The sequence below is a fragment of the Mustela nivalis genome (assembly GCF_964662115.1).
Source record: "Mustela nivalis genome assembly, chromosome: 8".
In the NCBI taxonomy this organism is placed as follows: Eukaryota; Metazoa; Chordata; class Mammalia; order Carnivora; family Mustelidae; genus Mustela; species Mustela nivalis.
Window position 1 is genome coordinate 113,444,825 of NC_139027.1, and position 19,471 is coordinate 113,464,295.

The 19,471-nt window shown below is 45.2% G+C and overlaps 1 protein-coding gene and 1 long non-coding RNA gene across 4 annotated transcripts in view; one reads left to right on the top strand and one right to left on the bottom strand.

Moving 5' to 3' along the window:
* FERMT1 (FERM domain containing kindlin 1) overlaps positions 1 to 8,694 on the top strand; it is a 36,072-nt gene extending 27,378 nt beyond the window's left edge. Inside the window, exons 12-15 of the mRNA XM_082744459.1 lie at positions 785 to 1,006; positions 1,783 to 1,907; positions 3,218 to 3,359; positions 6,365 to 8,694. Coding sequence (XP_082600585.1) covers positions 785 to 1,006; positions 1,783 to 1,907; positions 3,218 to 3,359; positions 6,365 to 6,538 — 663 coding nt within the window. The 3' untranslated portion in view covers positions 6,539 to 8,694. The remainder of the gene's footprint in view (positions 1 to 784; positions 1,007 to 1,782; positions 1,908 to 3,217; positions 3,360 to 6,364) is intronic.
* LOC309871457 overlaps positions 1 to 19,471 on the bottom strand; it is a 49,332-nt gene that overhangs the window by 20,778 nt on the left and 9,083 nt on the right. Inside the window, exon 1 of one of the 3 annotated variants that reach the window (XR_014315293.1) lies at positions 6,321 to 6,410. The exons of the other annotated variants lie outside the window; for them this stretch is intronic. This is a non-coding gene — a long non-coding RNA (uncharacterized lncRNA). Of the gene's footprint in view, positions 1 to 6,320; positions 6,411 to 19,471 lie in introns of those variants that run through there. 3 annotated transcript variants of the gene reach the window in all.

Here is a 19,471-nt window from a genome sequence, read left to right on the forward strand (position 1 = left end):
TTGTTGGCTAAAGCATGTCCAAAGACAAGAGGTGGGAAATTACACTCTGTCTCTAATGAGACAGACTGTAAAATTCCATGGCAAAAAGTACAGATACTAGGAGGATGAAGACTGAGGTCAGTAATTCAGTGCACCACAGCGACTGTTGCTCTAAAGACTTCCTCTCTCCAGTTACATCCCCTCAGCTTCTAGAACCACGCCCCTTGGCTCCCTGAGGTAAAAAATTACACAAACATTCAAGAGCAATAGAGACCACCACTGACTGGTTCAGAGCCCAGCAGTGGACCTGATTCCTCCCTTGAGATCAGAATCTTTACTAAGGATAGGCCAGGGTAGACAAAATATGGGAAATCAGTTCATTTTTTTTCTCCTCCTTTCCTTCTGTCACAGATATCAAACATGATATGAAAATGGAAACAGGTATCAAGGAAGGCTGTCAGGTAGCTTGGGTTTTCACCTGCCTGTCTTCCATGGTACACCTGTGTCCTGGGTTCATCTTTCAATGCAAAATTCTCTGTGTGGAATGGGTCACAACTGACATTCCTATTCTCTAGCCCCTTAGCATAGAGAAACTCCACACAGGACTCAAAACACCCAATTCCTGTTGGGTATTCAAGTAGGTGATTGACAGCCACTCAGAACATGGGGCACTTCACCTCTTGCCTCACTCAGTAGCTGACAGTTTTGTGTACTGTAGAGCTGAGAGCTCACGTCCTGGTCGGTTCCCAGCAGGGGGGCACTTTGCACTTGAATTTGTGTCTCAGCCCTCTGATGTTTGCTTCAGGAGAACCAGTATGCGCAATGGATGGCTGCCTGCATCCTGGCATCGAAGGGCAAAACCATGGCAGACAGCTCCTACCAGCCAGAGGTCCTCAACATCCTTTCATTCCTGAGAATGAAAAATCGGAACTCGGCATCTCAGGTGGCTTCCAATAACGAAACCATGGAAATGAACCCTGAAAGTTTTGTGTCACCTCGGTGTGCAAAAAAACACAAGTCAAAGCAGGTACCGCCAATCTTGTTGGAGCAGACTGTTTGCAGTAAATGCTGTATTTTCTGAGATAAAATGAGGAATTAAAATGATTGAGGCCATCAGCATGAAAAAATCGGCTGATGGGGATTTCTGCCTATAGACTCGGTATTAGATGATGTTAAGAAATTATTTTTCCCGGAGCACCTGGGTGGCTTAGTGGGTTGGGCCGCTGCCTTCGGCTCAGGTCATGGTCTCGGGGTCCTGGGATCGAGTCCCGCATCAGGGTCCCTGCTCGGCGGGGAGCCTGCTTCCCTCTCTCTCTCTGCCTCCCTCCCTGTCTACTGTGATCTCTCTCTGTCAAATAAATAAATAGAATCTTTAAAAAAAAAAAAAAGAAATTATTTTTCCCTTTGGTAGAGCTGACTACTGCTAACTGAACATGGCAGCATTCCCAGATTTCATTAAAATCATTGAGTCCCCACAAGTTAAAAATTTAAATGATGCTTCCATGAGAGGGGGTTAAAAGTTATACAGATAAACTGATTCAAGAGAAACCATTGTCCATGGACACCATACAGAAGGAGGGAGCCAGAACCCTCCATCTCCATGAACCTCAGGGTTTATGTGTTGGCTGATGCTATTCCTTCTTCTCCCCAGTGAATTACAGAGGATGAATGAATGGGAATTAATTGTAGAGTTGCAGTTGGGCCTTGCATTTATGTTTCTCCCTGGGGGCCTGAGGTAAAAGGATGATTACAGAACAGTGAGAGTATGCTAAGAACGGTTCAATGTTCTCCACTTCTGCTCAGCTGGCAGCCCGGATTCTAGAAGCCCACCAGAACGTGGCCCAGATGCCGCTGGTTGAAGCCAAGCTGCGGTTCATCCAGGCGTGGCAGTCTCTTCCGGAATTTGGCCTCACCTACTACCTTGTCAGGTATCACACTGTTCACCAGCCCCTCTCACTTCCTGTTTGTCTCCAGGTGCCTTTCTCAGAGCCCCGTTTATTCTCAGTCTAGAATGTAGAACTCTTTGTAATTTTTAGAACACTGTCCTCTCAGGTGCCTGGCTCAGTCGGATAAGGATCTGCCTTTGGCTGGGGTGATGATCCCATGGTCCTAGGATCCAGCCCCACATCCGACTTCCTGCAGGGAGCCTGCTTCTCCCTCTCCCTCTGCTCCTCCCTACAGCTTGTGCTCTCTCTCTCTCTCTCTCTCAAATAAATAAATAATAAAATTTTTAAAAAATAAATAAATAAAAGAAGGAAAGGAAAGAATACTGTCCTCTCACAAATGGCCCCAACACATCATCTGCTCGTAACGATCTTCCATACCTTCTCTTCACAGTACTTACCCGGGCTCCCTACTTCTCTCCTTGTCCCCCTGAGTTTCCAGGTTGGCTGCTAGAGTGATCCTTTTAAGACCTGTGTCAAACCACAGCAGGCATCTGCCCAGAACCATCTGAAGGCCTTCTGGCTTACTTGGCACACAAGCCAAATCCTTAACAATGGCCGTGTAAGACCTTAGCTCTGGGGATTTCACATCCTCTGCCCCTCCCTCACTGTGCCCAGACACACTGGCCTCCTGGCAGGTTCATGAGTATCCCCCCACTCCACCCCCCCCAAAAAAGAAAGCTGCCGCCTTGCACTGGTCGGGCCCTCTGCCCCCCAGTACTCTTCCCCCGACACCCATGTGGCTTGTTCCCTGACAGACATCTTTAATCAAATGTCCTTGCTCACGGCCGTCTTCCCTGACTCCCTTTTCTTAAAATGGTAACCCCCCCATTGCTAGTATTGCCTGTCCCCCTCCTATGCTTTATTTGCCTTCGTGATCTAACCTGCCATATCTTTTTCCCTTATTCATGACCCGCTCGCCCCTAGAATACAAGCTCCAGAAGTGAGACACTGTCTATCCAGTTAGGTCGCTAAATGTATTCCCTGTGCCTAGAAGGGTGCCTGGCAGACACGGTGGATTTCAAATTCATTGACTTGACCCTCTCTTACTTTGCTTCCCTCTGACGTCAGTTTCACATAAAGGGTGTCTGCAGGACAGCCTTAATTCTCTCCACTCTTCATATTCTCTTCCTATCACAATAAAAATGCTCTTACTGTGGAAGAGTTAAACCCTCACTGTCCATTCTTCGGATGTCATTTAGAAATGTTCCTGTTATCTTTAAGTTGTGTATGAATGAACCTCATGTAGCAGTTGCTTTTCATTCACTTTTTTTTTTTTTTTTTTTTTTTTTTAGATTTAAAGGAAGCAAGAAAGATGATATCCTGGGAGTTTCATATAACAGGCTGATTAGAATTGATGCAGCCACCGGGATTCCAATGACAACATGGAGATTCACAAATATGAAACAGTGGAACGTAAACTGGGAAATCCGGCAGGTATAACGTTTTCGGTGTATTCAGTGTCGAGGCTATAAATGTGTCTCCATCCGAATTGTAGATTACTCTGTTCATATATTTAGAACTCAGAAACCATAAGCCTGTGCTCATTGTCTGCTAAACTAATCACATGCAGGTCTGGGCAGTTTGCTAATAAGCACAGGCCAAATGGTCTCAGAATCAACACCGCAAGTTGGTTTAGTCTCCATCCAGACTTTCCATACAGACTCTAAACCGCCGAGCAGTTCAATTAGTTTCCTTCCACTCAGCATAGGCTTATATAAGACACTGAAAAGTGCTTCACAGATATCACCAGAGTCAGCGCTGTCACCCAAAAGGAGTCCAAAGAGGCTGCACTGACTGGCTGCCTGGAGGTCTAACCGGTTGAGGACTCAGAGGCTCAACTGCCCACCTGGGGAGCATTCCAGTCCCCACAGGGATAGGCTGCCAGAGAAGCAAGTGAGGGGAGCAGGGATGACTGAGAAGAACTTTGCCTCCTGAGTTAAGTAGCCTGCAAGCTCTCTGTCTCCCATCCATTGCACTTGCACCCGGGGAGCTAAGTCCAAGCCAAGGCTATAGCATGGGAAATTCTAGATCAAGTCAGAGGCACCTGAGCATCCAGCTGATTTAAGACATTCTGATGTTGCTGATCTAGAATCCTTCCTCCTTCGTTTTCTCGTTTTCCCAGTAGAAAGCCATCCACCTTAGAAGGAGGGGAACGGACTCCCACCTTTTTTTTTAAACCGTGGAATCCTCTCAGCAGGGCTGTTAACTCATTTATAGAATAAAAGTTTGAGATTAGGTGACCTCTAAGGCAGTGGCTCTAAAACCTTGCACATTAGGATTGCACAGGGAGCTTTAACACACGGGCCCAGGCCACACCCCAGACCCCTCAAATCCCAGTCTCTGGGAGTGGGCACCTGGCAGCAATTTTTAAAGGTTCACCGGTGATTCCACTGGGCAACCAGGGTTGAGAAGCAGGGAAATCTGTTTCTTCTAGAGTTTAGAGTTTACGACTTTCAGCTGGAAAGTGGTGCAGGGCTGTTGGGGTGGGGGGGTAGGAAAATTCAGGTGAGACTTTTTATTCCATTCAAAAGTCTGCAGAGCACCCCGCCCCTTGACAGAGGGCGTGCTTAGGAAGTTCTTTTTTTTTTTTTTAATTTAATTTCTTTTCAGTGTAATAGAATTCACTGTTTATGCACCATACCCAATGCTTCATGCAATACGTGCCCTCCGTAATACTTACCACCAGGCTCCCACTCCCCACCCCTTCAGAACCCTCAGATTGTTTTTCAGAGTCCATAGTCTCTCATGGTTCATCTCCCGCTCCAATTTCCCTCAACTCCCTTCTCCTCTCCATCTCCCCATGTCCTCAGTGTTATTTGTTATGCCCCACAAATAAGCGAAACCATATGATACTTGACTCTCTCTGCTTGACTTATTTCACTCAGCATAATCTCTTCCAGTCCCATCCATGTTGCTACAAAAGCTGGGTATTCATCCTTTCTGATGGAGGCATAATACTCCATAGTGTATATGGACCACATCTTCCTTATCCATTTGTCTGTTAAAGGGCATCTGGGTTCTTTCCACAGTTTGGCGACTGTGGCCATTGCCGCTATAAACATTGGGGTACAGATGGCCCTTCTTTTCACTACATCTGTATCTTTGGGGTAAATACCCAGTAGTGCAATTGCAGGGTCATAGGGAAGCTCTATTTTTAATTTCTTAAGGAATCTCCACACTGTTCTCCAAATTGGCTGCACTAACTTGCATTCCCACCAACAGTGCAAGAGGGTTCTCCTTTCTCCACATCCCCTCCAACACACATTGTTTCCTGTCTTGCTAATTTTGGCCATTCTAACTGGTGAAAGGTGGTATCTCAATGTGGTTTTGATTTGAATCTCCCTGATGGCTAGTGATGATGAACATTTTTTCATGTGTCTGATAGCCATTTGTATGTCTTCATTGGAGAAGTGTCTGTTCATGTCTTCTGCCCATTTTTTGACATGATTATCTCTTTTGTGTGTGTTGAGTTTGAGAAGTTCTTTATAGATCCTGGATATCAGCCTTTTGTCTGTACTGTCATTTGCAAATATCTTCTCCCATTCCGTGGGTTGCCTCTTTGTTTTGTTGACTGTTTCCTTGGCTGTGCAGAAGCTTTTGATCTTGATGAAGTCCCAAAAGTTCATCTTCACTTTTGCTTCCTTTGCCTTTGGAGACATATCTTGAAAGAAGTTGCTGTGGCTGAAATCGAAGAGGTTACTGCCTATGTTCTCCTCTAGGAATCTGATGGTTTCCTGTCTTACATTGAGGTCTTTTATCCATTTTGAGTTTATCTTTGTGTACGGTGTAAGAGAATGGTCGAGTTTCATTCTTCTACATATAGCTGTCCAATTTTCCCAGCACTGTTTTTGAAGAGACTTTTTTCCACTGTATATTTTTTCCTGCTTTGTTGAAGATTATTTGACCATAGAGTTGAGGATCCATATCTGGGCTCTCTACTCTGTTCCACTGGTCTATGTGTCTGTTTTTATGCCAGTACCATGCTGTCTTGGTGATTACAGCTTTGTAGTAAACAAGAGCAACCAAAAATACCTCTGCGTGCTGGGAGTTAGAATGTTTTGCCTGCTGTATGGCATAGTTGACACAAGAGGGCGCGCAGAGAGCAAAGACTTGTTTGCTGGAAGCGTTCAATGGAAGAGATGGGGGGGTAGTGGTGGTGGTGGTGGTGGTGCTGGTGCTGCTGGTGGTGCTGGTGGTGGTGCTGGTGGTGCTGGTGGTGCTGGTGGTGTGTGTCTGTGTGTGTGTCTGTCTGTGTGTGTGTGTGGTATTTTTGTGCAAATTTTGGGGGCCAGGAAGGGGAGGGAAATCAACTGTAAGTCACCTAAGCAGTCCTCAGCTCTGGGGGCCATCCCAAGGCAGTTTTTCCCTCATTTTCTTTGAAATGTTTAAGCTGACCTTAAAGCTCAGAGTTCAGGCTCACCTGTGCCTTCCTCTTCCAGGTGGCAATCGAATTTGACCAGAACGTCTCCATTGCGTTCACCTGCCTGAGTGCAGATTGCAAGATCGTGCATGAGTACATCGGTGGATATATTTTCTTGTCTACTCGGTCTAAGGACCAGAATGAAACCCTTGACGAGGACCTGTTCCACAAGCTGACTGGCGGTCAGGAATGAAGCAAAACTGACCTGCCCACACACAGACGGTGAGCCAAGGATGGTCCTCCCTGAACAGATGGGCTCCTTGGCTCGCACAGTGTGCACTGCAGCCTGACGGACAGCACGTACTCACCACTGGTCCGTCAGATGAGGACCTCATCTCATTCCAGATACCCTGCCCGCTACCTCCTTTTCCTTACTTTCCTCTATCCTACCAGTGACGGAAGGGCCCTCAGTTGCCTTTTCTGCAAAATGGATGGGTGGGAGACAGGCTAGAACTCAAAAGATTACTCTATGGCCCAGCCTGCAGCCACCGTTCTCTGACTTGCAGAACTTGCAGGTCTATGGCTAGAAGCCACCAGTGTGCTCCTCTGCTTCGTTGCTAAGTCGGCGAAAGACAGAAAGGTCGAAAGCACGGGTGGCCAAGGACAGATCTTATTCCATAACTCAGGTATAAAAAGTAATTAGTCTTTCCTAACAGAACTGCTTTTAGCTCCCATCCTCTGAAAATGACAGAGGGGGTCCTCACGTACACACAGACTTGTTCCCTATGGGTCAAGGCCTGGGGGTGGGGAAGGGAGAGGTGGAGTTACCTCGCGCTGGTTGGTGACAAGGCGTCAGAGCAGTGGCCTTCAAGGTCATCAGCTCACAGTGATTTCTGCAGAGGTGACTACAGACCCATCTGGCCTTGGACATTGGCCCCCTGAGGTTATACCGCGAGTCCTATTCCATTCCTGGGAGGTCCCTCAGCCACCTTCATGCCTTTCTTGATGATGGGGTGACTCAAAGGCACAGGGAAATCCATTCCTCAACCCAGCTGCAGATCTCACCTGCTGCTCCTCGGAGCCGGATGGGTCCAGTCTTCTCTGTTCCTAAGAAGCACGGCCCCACATCTGCGGTTACTGTGGGGTCTTCCTCCCAGCTGGTCAGGCAGAGAAGGACAAGCCCATTCTCAAAAACCACCAAGTTCAAGGGCTGGTGGCTTCCCTTCTGGCTTCTGCGTGTATTTTGTAAATCAGGAGCCGATAACAGACTTCTGTTTTCTCTGCTTTTCGCTCTGTCATCTCTGCCTCAAGCCACGGGCATGAGCCAGGTAACCGCTGCCTCAGTTGTCATTTTCTGCTTTGGTTTGTCACCTACAAGAGGAGTAGGTTTTGAGAAGGAAAGAATCGATATCCAGGGTAGAGGGAAATACCAGACAGTATTTAATTATGTTTTGATAAATGTTCTGTCCCAGAAAGGACTTTGGCTGCAGGAGTAAAGCACAGGCTCCATTTCCATTTTTAATTCTTTTATGATGCAAAACTCTGGAGGCCTGGCCAGGGCTCAGATGCCCCAAAACGTCACCTGTTGCTTTCTTTTGAGAAACTGAGATCTTCCACCGCTCTGGGAGCCGCATTAGGACAGCCTGGTCTAGGGAACCCCGGGCCCTGGGTTGGAAGCTGTCCCTGGAAATTCCTCTTTTCAGCCTCTCCTTAGAGGCGCAGGTTCATGAAAACCCAATGAATTTCCGAGGCACCAAATGAATTTCCGAGGCCTCACTTAAACTCGGAGGCGGCTTAGGCACTTGGCAGATCTGGTCCACATCATAAAGACCTTCGTTTGAAATGTTTGTATAGAAACTAGTGCTGAGCCTACTGTTCATCTCAGTGTTGGTCATTTGGGTATCGCCTTGGGCTCTACTATTTTAGAACCTAAGTCCGGTCTTTAAGAGAACATCAGGCCCTACATGAAAGTGATGCTCCTGGACATCACACTTTACCTGTCTGCTGCCCGGGACAGCTCTGCCTCATTTAACAAAGCTAGACCTTCGGTGGGACCCTCATCCTTAGCTCTTCACGGTTGTCTGACAGTTCAATGAAAACACTCAAAGGAGTGGACTGGTTTTAACCAAACTTTCCGAGGAACGTTTCTTCCCTGAACACACCACCACATCCCAAAGGAATAAACAAATGGGACAAGAAAACCTTAAATGCTGCTATTCCAAAGAGCAACTAAGGACTTTTTTTTTTTTTTTAACATTGGTTGCAAAAGGTCATCTGACTCCCTATGATGAAATTTTAAATTAATGTGTGCCTTTCAACCTCCTATTTTTTCTTAGCTACAATAGATGGGGAAATCTGCATTTATTATTTTATAGGACTTTTTTAAATAAAAGTTTTATATGGATTTGAGTACGGTCTGGTCATGTCCTCTCTACTTTGCTACCTCTGAAAAGGTGAATGTTTTCTCCCCCTATGAAAAAGGATTGCAACTTTCAGGTTTAGGGCATACTTACCCTCATAATTCCAAGATCTGAGCTCATTCTTCTCAGTGAGATGGACTTAGAAACCTCACTTAAATGCTGGCTTCAACTCCTTTCCCATTGAAGGTCCCTAGATTTCCTGACATCATGAGTTGTTTTTTCCCAGGTCTACCTTTTGGAAAAAGCACCAGAAATCAAAGAAATAGCCAGAGGCAGGGGAGCATCAGAGGGCCTCCGATTTGATGGATGAATGTCTAGGACAGTTCTTTGATTTAGTGGTAGAGGATCTGTAACAGATAGTGACGTACACTTTATAGATGTCCCTTCACAATTCTCACAACAACCCATGGGGGGACAGGAAGGGCTTGCCTTCTCATTCCACAAAGGAGAAAACAGGCTCAGAAGGTGAACCACGTGCATAAGGTCACACCACCAGGAAGCAGCAGAACCAGAATTCGAAGCCAGCTTCATCTTACTAACACTATCCAAAGACACACATTGTTGGCATTTTGGGTTGTGTTGTGTCTTTCCAGCCTTTATACCATCTCGTGTACTGGTTTTTGTTTTTATGTTTTAAGATGACATCCAGTAAGTCATTCCATATTCATGGAAATTGGCTAATTCATGAGAGAGTCACTAAGCAAAAAAAAAAAAGTAGCTATTTAAGCTGGCTGAATGCAAAGTATGGGGCTATGATGCAGCCCAAAGGCAGCTTAAAACTTCTAATGTGGAACATGATGCATCCTCTTAAGACATTTTTTCCCCCACCTTCACCCATTTCCTCCACCCTCCATCTTCCACATCTGGCAACCATCAATCTTCTAATTCTAGGACTTTGTTTCTTTTAGATTTCACATATAAGTAAGATAATACAGTATTTGTCTTTTTCTGCCTAACTTACTTCACTTAGCGTAATGCCCTCAAGGTCCATCCACGTTGTTGCAAATGGCAGAATTTCCCTCTTTGTGGCTGAATAATATTCCACTGTGTATATACACATATATTTTATCTTTATTCATTTACCCATCAAAAGACTGGTTGTTTCCATATCTCGGCTATTATGAACAATGTTGCAGTGAACATGGGGATACAGATATCTCTTCCAGACAGTGTTGCATTAGCCTGGTCAAAAAGGAAACTGGAAGTGTACCTGGGTGACTCAGTCCGTCAAGCATCCAACTCTTGGTTTCAGCTCAGGTCATAATCCTAGGTTGTGGGACTGAACCCCATGTTGGGTTCCACACTCAACATAGAATCTGTTTGGGATTCTCTCTCTCCCTCTGCCCCTCTTCTTGCCCTTTACCACTGTATGATCTCTAAAATAAATAAATCTTGGGTGGCTCAGTGGGTTAAAGCCTCTGCCTTCGGCTCGGGTCATGATCCCAGGGTCCTGGGATCGAGTCCCGCATTGGGCTCTCTGCTCAGCGGGGAGCCTGCTTCCTCCTCTCTCTCTGCCTGCCTCTCCACTTACTTGTGATCTCTGCCTGTCAAATAAATAAATAAAATCTTTAAAAATAAATAAATAAATAAGTCTTAAAAAAAAAAAAAAAAAAAAAGAAGGGATGCCTGAGTGGCTCAGTTAATTGTGTCTGCCTTCCACCCAGGTCATTAATGCTGGTGTCCTGGGATCAAGCCCAGGGTCGGGCTCCCTGCTCAGTGGGGAGTCTGCTTCTCCCTCTCCTTCTGCCCCCCTCCACTCATGCATGCTTGTTCTCTCTCTCTCAAATTAACAAAACCAGGAAGGAAGGAAGGAAGGAAGGAAAGAGTAGGTGTGTGGGTGGAAGGAAGGAAGGGAGAAAAGGGAACCTGGAGCAGCAATAGCGGAAGAAAAGCCAAGCCCTCATCTGAGAGTGTATGTCTCCTCATCTATAGAACAAGGGTTTGGACTGTGTGGTCTCTTATAGCCCCTTGTACTCCAGCACTCTCTCGCTGTGGTCCCTCTTCCCCACAGTCGGGTTGAGGCACATCCCCCCTCCTATGCACCATGCACATACTTTCCCTCCGAAACTCTGGCCTCACTCTGCCACCATTGGCCCATTATCTGAGTCAGGACACATAGTTCTAGAACTCGAATTTCTGAGGTTAACAGGCTGCCATGACAGTTGAGCCCCAGCGGCCAGACACCAGGAGGCTAAATGGTTGTGTCAACCAGTGTGAGAGCAAGTCAAATCTTGCACCTGTGCCACCCTCCCCAAAGAATATTCTCAATAGTAATAGAGCTATTATTACATGGCTTAAAGAATTAGAACACCAGGGGCACCTGGGTGGCTCAGTGGTTTAAGCCTCTGCCTTCGGCTTAGGTCATGATCTCGGGGTCCTGGGATCGAGTCCCACATCGGGCTCTCTGCTCGGCGGGGAGCCTGCTTCTCTCTCACTCTTTCTGCTTGTGTCTCTGCCTACTTGTGATCTCTGTCAAATAAATAAATAAAATCTTAAAAAAAAAAAGAATTAGAACACCAACGTGTATTAGGGACTCTCACGTGTGCTTTCCAGGAGTCCTTTCAATTCAACCTCGGGGTGTGATGGGTGTTGTCAACTTCACTGTACAAATGAGGAAACATGAAGCGGTTGCTGGTAAAGGTTTAATGCTCTGTGTGTAAGGGTCAGCAATGGGAGACTTGATTTGCCAATCTTCCTGGTGTAAAAACTCCCACCATAGCCAGTGTGGCATCAGTGAACACAACTGGGAAGACACCTGAACACCCAGCCCTCTGCCAGGGACAACCCAGCTCCAGGACACAGCAGATCTACTGTGGACGGAGAAGACAAGCAGCTTGTCAAGGTCACCCAGCCAGAGTGTAGGCAGTTGGAATTCGAACCCAGACCCTCCCAACTTGAGCTGTGCTCTTCAGCACTGCTCTTGATAATTCCATGTGAATGGCAAGGCCTCTTGAGCCATGAGCCCTAGACTGTCTTTACTTCTAATAATTCTGCTGAGGTGACTTCCGCCCCCTCAACCCCAGTATATTTGGGCAAGGGCTACAGAACTCCATAGACATTTTGTCCTTCATTTACAATATACCAGATCTCTTAAGTCAAAATAATGACAATTTCTACTAAGAAAATCTTCAGACCCCAACTGCTGGCCCCCTGTCCAATATGACATTTGACTGCAAATCTGGGTCAGAGGTGGCACTCAGGAGGGTGGGAAAGAGTTCTGCCCTCGTCCCAGCAGAGAAAACACCAACCCATGGCTGGAGACAACACCCTCTATCCCCATCCCCATGAACAGTGTTGGCGTGGGTCCTGCCATTGCGTTTAAGTGATTAATGCCAATTCCACCAGAGAGAAGCGACTTTCCCTCAGGGACTGAGCTCTGCTCTTAGAGGCTGGGTGAAATGATTTTTATTCTGACCTTTTCCTCCCTTTATTAATGGCTCTTTGAGTCAGGTAGACATCAGAAGAGCAACTGGGCAGCCAAACACTTGGCAAGAAGTTGTTGAGTAATCCATTATTTATAACCTAAGCAAAGTTCATTCTAGAACAAGTGGCTACAGGGCGCCTGGGTGGCTCAGTGGGTTAAGCCGCTGCCTCCGGCTCAGGTCATGATCTCAGGGTCCTGGGATCAAGTCTCGCATCGGGCTCTCTGCTCAGTAGGGAGCCTGCTTCCTCCTCTCTCTCTCTGCCTGCCTCTCTGCCTACTTGTGATCTCTCTCTGTCAAATAAATAAATAAAATCTTTAAAAAAAAAAAAAAAGAACAAGTGGCTACAAATGCTAAAGTGCTTGGGTGGGTCCTGTACGCAGGCACATTCAGCCAGCTGTGCAACCACGAGGATGAAGGAGGCATGCCCTGCCGAGCAGTCACATATCTTAACATATATGAATACATAGCGAATATGTCTGAGAACCTAATGTAGCCTATGGGCCTACAGTTGTCAAGCCATGCTAAGTTTCAGCCAACTGTATTTCAACCAATTCAGTTAAAAACACATATAGAGGGGTGTCTGGGTGGCTCAGTCGGTTAAGTGTTTGTCTTCGGCTCAGGTCATGACCCTGGTGTCCTGAGATTGGCTCCCTGCTCAGTGGGGAAACTGCTTCTCCCTCTCCCTGCTCGTGCTCTCTCTCGCTATCTCTGTTGCTGTCTCTCTCTCAATCTCAAATAAAATTTTTTAAATTAATAATAAAAATAAAAATACATATACACACATATATTTTTTATTTTATATAAGCTATATGACATATATATAGTTGATATAATTTGTTACATTTATTTACTATTTACATATTTTATGTGAACATTATTTTATACTATTTACATATTATATAAATTATATATGTATATATATCTATTTCTTCTATCAGTTAGAATTGCTTAGCTACAAGTGACAGAAAATTGAAAATAATAGTGGCTCAAACAAGAGAAGTTTTTCTCTTTTCCACCAGAAACTCCAAAGGCAAGCCCAGGCCAATTAAGCATTATATCCCATGTCAATGACCCAAGTCCTTTCACTGTTTCCATCCCCACTTACAGCTTCAATTCACAAAGTCATCTCATGATCCAACATGGCTGCTGTAGCTCAAGGCATTAAGTTTCATGGCTTCAATGAACTACAAGGCAGACTGAAGTATTTGGTCTTTGATCAAAGTCACCATGGGTTCAATTAAAAATCAGAGTTCATTTACTGATAAAGAGGGTGAGAATAGATATTAGGAAACAAGTAGCTTTCTCTGCCCATAAACACTTGCTGTGTGGTAGGTGCTATGCTACCTGCTAAGGATAATACAATCTAGCAAGAGACAAACCTCTGAGAAAATAACATTGTATATAACAGGCATTATTCTTGACATGTTAAAAAGATATAGAGCAAATGGGAGGGAGTTGTTTTATTAGAGCCAAGAGCAAAAGGTGAAGGATTTCCTAAACAAAGGGACATTTAGACTTGGTCCTAAGGGATGAGTGAGAGTTTTCAGAGTAGGGAGAAGGACAGGAAATGAGGTCAAGCCTAGGAGAGGGGCCATTAGTAGAGAGAGAGCCAGGGAAAGTACTCATCCACGGGGTGCCATGATCAGACTTGCATTTTAGGAGTGTCAGTCTGGCAACAGATGGAGAATGGCTGGAGGAGGGTCACACCGGAAGTTGATGGGTCATTTCAGAGGCTGCCTCTGGTAGTCAAATTAAAAGACCCTGAGGACCAGAGCTAAGCCAAGGGAAAGAGAGGTAGGGAAAAACTGAGGGCTGTTTCAGAAGTAAAACTGGCACGCTGCAATTGTGAGCAACACTATAAATTACCTACCAAAACATTTTCCCTTCTTCCTTGCTAACAGAACCTGATTTTGGCTGACCCAATGTGGCCGCCTCCAATGATGGATCTTAATGATCCACACCAATTGTGACAATCTTATTGCCCAACTTCTCAGTTTCCTGTGCAGGTAGGGGTGGCCATGTGACCAGTTCTAATCAATGAGTCCTGAGGAAAAATTTGCCAGGGAGGTTTCTGGGGAAGATTTTCTGTTCTGAGAGAAGGGAGAGGCAGCTGGCTTCACCTTCCCCCTTCCCTGTTCCCCATTCTGCCTGCCTTGAATGTCTGGATATGATGCCTGGAGGTACAGAATCAACTTGCAGCCAGAAGGCAACAAGATTGAGGATAAAGGAAATGCACGAAAGATGGGAAAGCCTACAAACAGAAGACGTCTGTGTCATTATGGAGTGGCTGAAGGGATACCATCAGCCCCCTAATTCTAGACTCTTTGTTATAGAAGAAAAATAAACAGATGTGTTTAAGCCACTATTAATTGGGCTTTCCATAACTTGCAGCTGAACATATTCCTGATTGTGGTGAACAGTAAAGAAGTGAATTTGTGGAGTAATGGAAAAGAAGCTCAAGTTGATCAGCAGGGGATAAATGGTAAATAATTCTAAAGGTAATTCCAAATAGTAAATAATTCTAAAGGATACCAGGGAGAGCGGAAGTCAGTGGGCACAGCTAGTAAGTTCGGTTTGGGGGACCCTAAGATCTCAATCTCTCCTAACAGTATGACCCTGAAGTGTGTGTGGACCTTTGCAACAGTGCTTCTTTCTAAAGATCCTCAGAACTCCCCTTTGGAAATTCTCAGCAAAGCCTGGTTCATCTTTTTTTTTTTAAGATTTTATTTATTTATTTGGCACAGAGAGAGATCACAAGTAGGCAGAAAGTCAGGCAGAGAGAGAGAGAGAGAGAGAGAGAGAGAGAAGCAGGCTCCCTGCTGAGCAAAGAGCCTGATGCAGGGCTTGATCCCAGGACACTGAGATCATGACCTGAGCCGAAGGCAGCGGCTTAATCCACTGAGCCACCCAGGCGCCCCAAGCCTGGTTCATCTTATTTGGGATATCCTTACTGCTGATGAATCTTCATTACTTTCATGGGGGTTCAATTTTTGGAACTATCCAAGTCTAAATAAGGTGAGTTACGAGATTGTGACTAATAAAATATTTTGGTGAACAACTGAACAAACAAAAGTAACCCTGGTGATTGGTGTGTGTGTGTGTGTGTGTGAAAAACTCATTCTGAAAGCAATTCCAGAACAAAGAATTACAAACATATTTTCAACACTTAAAAGCTTCCTTTGCAAAATGACATCATCTACCAAATAAATTTGTTCAAGACCAACCCTTGCCAGATACTTTTTTAATTAGTCTCAAGAGTGGATTCAAATATCTTCCTCAAGTAAAACAAACAGGTATTTTCCATATTCTCTCTTCTCCTAAAAAAAGAAATGACCTCAAGAGTTCTAATCTTGGGTTCTTTCTCAGATTTACTTTGTGAGATTAATACTAGTTTCTCCAGCAACAAAATGGAAATATAATATCATGTGGCTCCCGCCTAAAAGAATTGCTCAGCAAATTCCTAGAATTTACAGATAGGTTCCATAAACACTCAGCATAATTAATAAACACCAAAAAGTAATTTTGTTATTAATGTGTTATTAAAGATTAATAATCATGTACTTACAATCTATACTATTTTCGGCAATGACAAAAAGCCATCACTGTTAGAATACTTAACATACCAAGTCTCTGAAATTCCTATTTTGTACCTTCTTTTCTTCTCAACCCACCTCACCACCGACCCTCAGCTGATGATTTGTAACCTGTACAAATTTTTGACCTGTACATTGTAGAGCACAGTGATGTCATCAGATGGGAAGAGCCTCATCTTTTCACCCTTCATCTGTCTTCACAACGTCTTTCTTCCCTCCTGCCCCGGTTGTAAAAGCACCTAATCCCCAGCCTTCTGGGTATTGTCCCCTCGTGACCTCCAAAGGACTTGATTCCTGAAGTTTTTCTTCTCTCTTTGGCATCATTCACTTCTCTCCGTCTCCTGGTACATACCCATCCAGATTGCAAACACCTTTTCTATCTGTGGAGCTTTTAAAACATAGCTACAAATTCTTTGAGTGTCTTCCCATCAAGAGATGGGATCTATGTCCCCCTCCTCTTAAATCTGAGTAGGCTTATGGCCTTATTGGCTGATAGAGTACAGCTAAAGTAATGCTAAAGTAATGCTATGTGACTTATAACCTTAGGTCATAAAAAGCCATGTAGCTTCTGTTTTGTTCACAGGATACTCCCTCTTGGAGCCCTGAGGCCACCATGCTAGGGAGGACACGTGTAGGCACTCCAACTGACCGTCTCAACAGAGCCCAGTCCTCTAGTCAGCCACACCCAGGTGCCAGACCCATGAGTAAAGCCATCCTGAAGCCTCAAAACCAGCCCATTCAACAGCTGAATATTACCAGGGATGCCAGTCAATGCATTTGGAACAAAGGAATCATCCAGCCACAGTATGACCAAATTCCTAACCCTCAAAAATCATGGAATAGAATATAATAATCTTTTCTTTAAGCCACTAAGTTTCGGAGGTACTGATTGGGTAGCCATAGATAACTACAACAATATTTTCCACATTATAAAAGGTTCACACTCTACTTTTCCCCATTTTCTGCTCCCGCTCACAGCAAAAGTTCTCCAAATACTTAGGAAGGCTAGTACCTATTTTCTCGTGCTCTTAATTCACTCCTTTCTGGCTTCTGTCCCTCCCCCCATTAAACCCTACTCTTGTCCCCATCATAAATGTCCTCCATTACTCACTCTGTCAAAACCTGGTTGGCTGGGGTGCCTGGGTGGCTCCATAGTTAGGTGTCTGCCTTCAGCTCAGGTCATGATCCCAGCGTCCTGGGATCGAGCCCCGCATTGGGCGGGGGGGGGGGGGGGGGAGGTCCCTGCTCAGCAGGAGGCCTGCTTTTTCCTCTCCCACTCCCCTGCTTGTGTTCCCTCTCGCAATGTCTCTCTGTCAAATAAATAAATAAAATCTTTAAAAACAAAACAAAACAAACAAACAAAAAAACCAACAACAGCCTGGGTAGCTGTGCTGTCCTTAATACAATATTGTTCTCTCCCAACTTTCATGGTTCCAAATTCTCCTGATTTGCCTCCCACCTCCCTGGCTGCTACTTCTCAGCCTGCTAGGCTGACTCCTCTTCCTCTGTTTCACCTTCAGATGCTGGTTTGGTCCTCTTCTCTTCTCTCTCTGCACACCTGCCTGAGTCTCAACCAGTCTGCTGGCTTTAAGCACCATCTCTGTGGGGATGCCTTCCAAATGTCACTCCCCCGTGCTAACCTCTGCCCAGAATTCCACAGTTGGATGTCCTGTTATCTCCCTCAGCATCTCCCTAGGTCTCACAGACATCTCAAACTTCACATGATCAAGACAGAGTCTGTGATTTTCCTCACCCAAATCTGTTGCTCTCTTAGGCTTCCCTTTCCAAAGAAATGGCTTCTCAATCCATCCAGTCCTCAGCTCGGAGAGCCTAGGGATCATCCTTGATAGCTTTTCTCTCATCCTTCATGTATTAGTTTCCTACGGCCACTATAACTAATCACCACAAATTTGGTGGCTTAAAACAACAAACGATATTATTCAGCCTTAAAAAGGAATGAGATTTTGATAAATGCTACATGTTGGACCTTGGCATAAACATCAAACCTAATGAAATAAGCCAACCCAGGACAAATACTACACAATTCCCCTGACAGGAAGTATCTAGAATAGATAAATATAGAGACAGTTAGCAAGGGGCACCTGGGTGGCTCAGTGGGTTAAATCCTCTGCCTTCAGCTCAGGTCATGATCCCAGGGTTCTGGGTTCAAGCCCCACATCGGGCTCTCTGCTCAGCAGGGAGCATGCTTCCTCCTCTCTCTGCCTGCCTCTCTGCCTACTTGTGATCTCTGTCTGTCAAATAAATAAAATCTTAAAAAAAAAAAAAAAGAGGTTAGCGGGAGTTGGGGAGGGGGATTATTATTAGTTAATGGGTTATTATTTAATGGGTAGAGTTTTTGTTGTGATGACGAAAATGTTTCAGGCATAGATAACAGTGATGCTTACACAACATTATGAATGTATTTAATGTCACTGAATAGTTCACCTAAGAAGTGGTTCAAGTAATACGGTCGTTTTTTATGTTTTACCACAATAAAAACACCAACGATGTACCCATTTATTCTCTCAGAGTTCTGGAGGTGAGAATTCTGAAATCAGTTTCCCTGAGCCAACTACAAAGTGCCAGGAGGGCCATACTAACTTGGGAGGGGTTGGGGACAACCCATGCGCTTGCCTTTCCAGCTTCCACACTGCATTCCTTGCATTCCCAGGCCCCTTCCTCTATCTTCAAAGCCAACGACATAGCATCTTCCTACAGTCTCCACATGGCCTTCTCTGTTGTAAACTCTCCCTCTGCCTTCATCTCATAAAGATACCTGTTGTTCTAGCCGGGGGCCCAACCAGATAATCCAGGATAATCTCCCCATCTCAAGATCCTCACCTTAATCCCATATGCAAATTCCTTTTGCCATATTAGTTTCTAGGAATTGAACTATGTGTATCTCTGGGGGCCCTGATTCAGCCTACCACACCTCACTTCCAATCCATTAACAAGTCTTACAGATTCCACTTTCACAACATGTTTCAGATGTGAACGCTTATCTACACTTTCACCATCATCACTCTTTAACTGGCATCATCTCCTCCCCCAGGGACACTTTCAACATCTCCCTCATGGAGCAGTCTAGCTTTGCTCTGGCCTACAACAGACAAAGAAACTAGAGTGACCTTTAACACAACCCACTTATGTAATCACATCCCTGCCCTGCTATCCTCCAGCCACAAAGATCTGCTTCGTGGCTCTTTCCCTTCCAAACCTTTGCTCATGCTATTCCCTGGAACATCAGTCCCCTGGCCCTTTGCATGGCCCCCATGGCTCCATCTCATCCTCAGGCCTCGGTGCAAATGAAGCAACCCTTCTCCAACACCACCCCTACACTCCTCCCCAAGTCCTTTATATGACATCAGCCTTTTGATTTCTTTTATAATTCTTTTTTTTTTAAGATTTTTTATTTACTTATTTGACAGAGAAATCACAAGTAGGCAAAGAGGCAGGCAGAGAGAGAGGGAGAAGCAGGCTCCCTGCCAAGGAGAGAGCCCCACGTGGGGCTCCAGGACCCTGGGATCATGACCCAAGCTGAAGGCAAAGGCCCAACCCACTAAGCCAGCCAGGCACCCAGGCACCCCTGATTTCTTTTATAATTCTTTTTATAATTCTTTTTTTTTAAGATTTTATTTATTTATTTGACAGAGAGAGATCACAAGTAAGCAGAGAGGCAGGCAGAGAGAGAGGAAGGGAAGCAGGCTCCCTGCTGAGCAGAGATCCCGATGCGGGACTCGATCCCAGG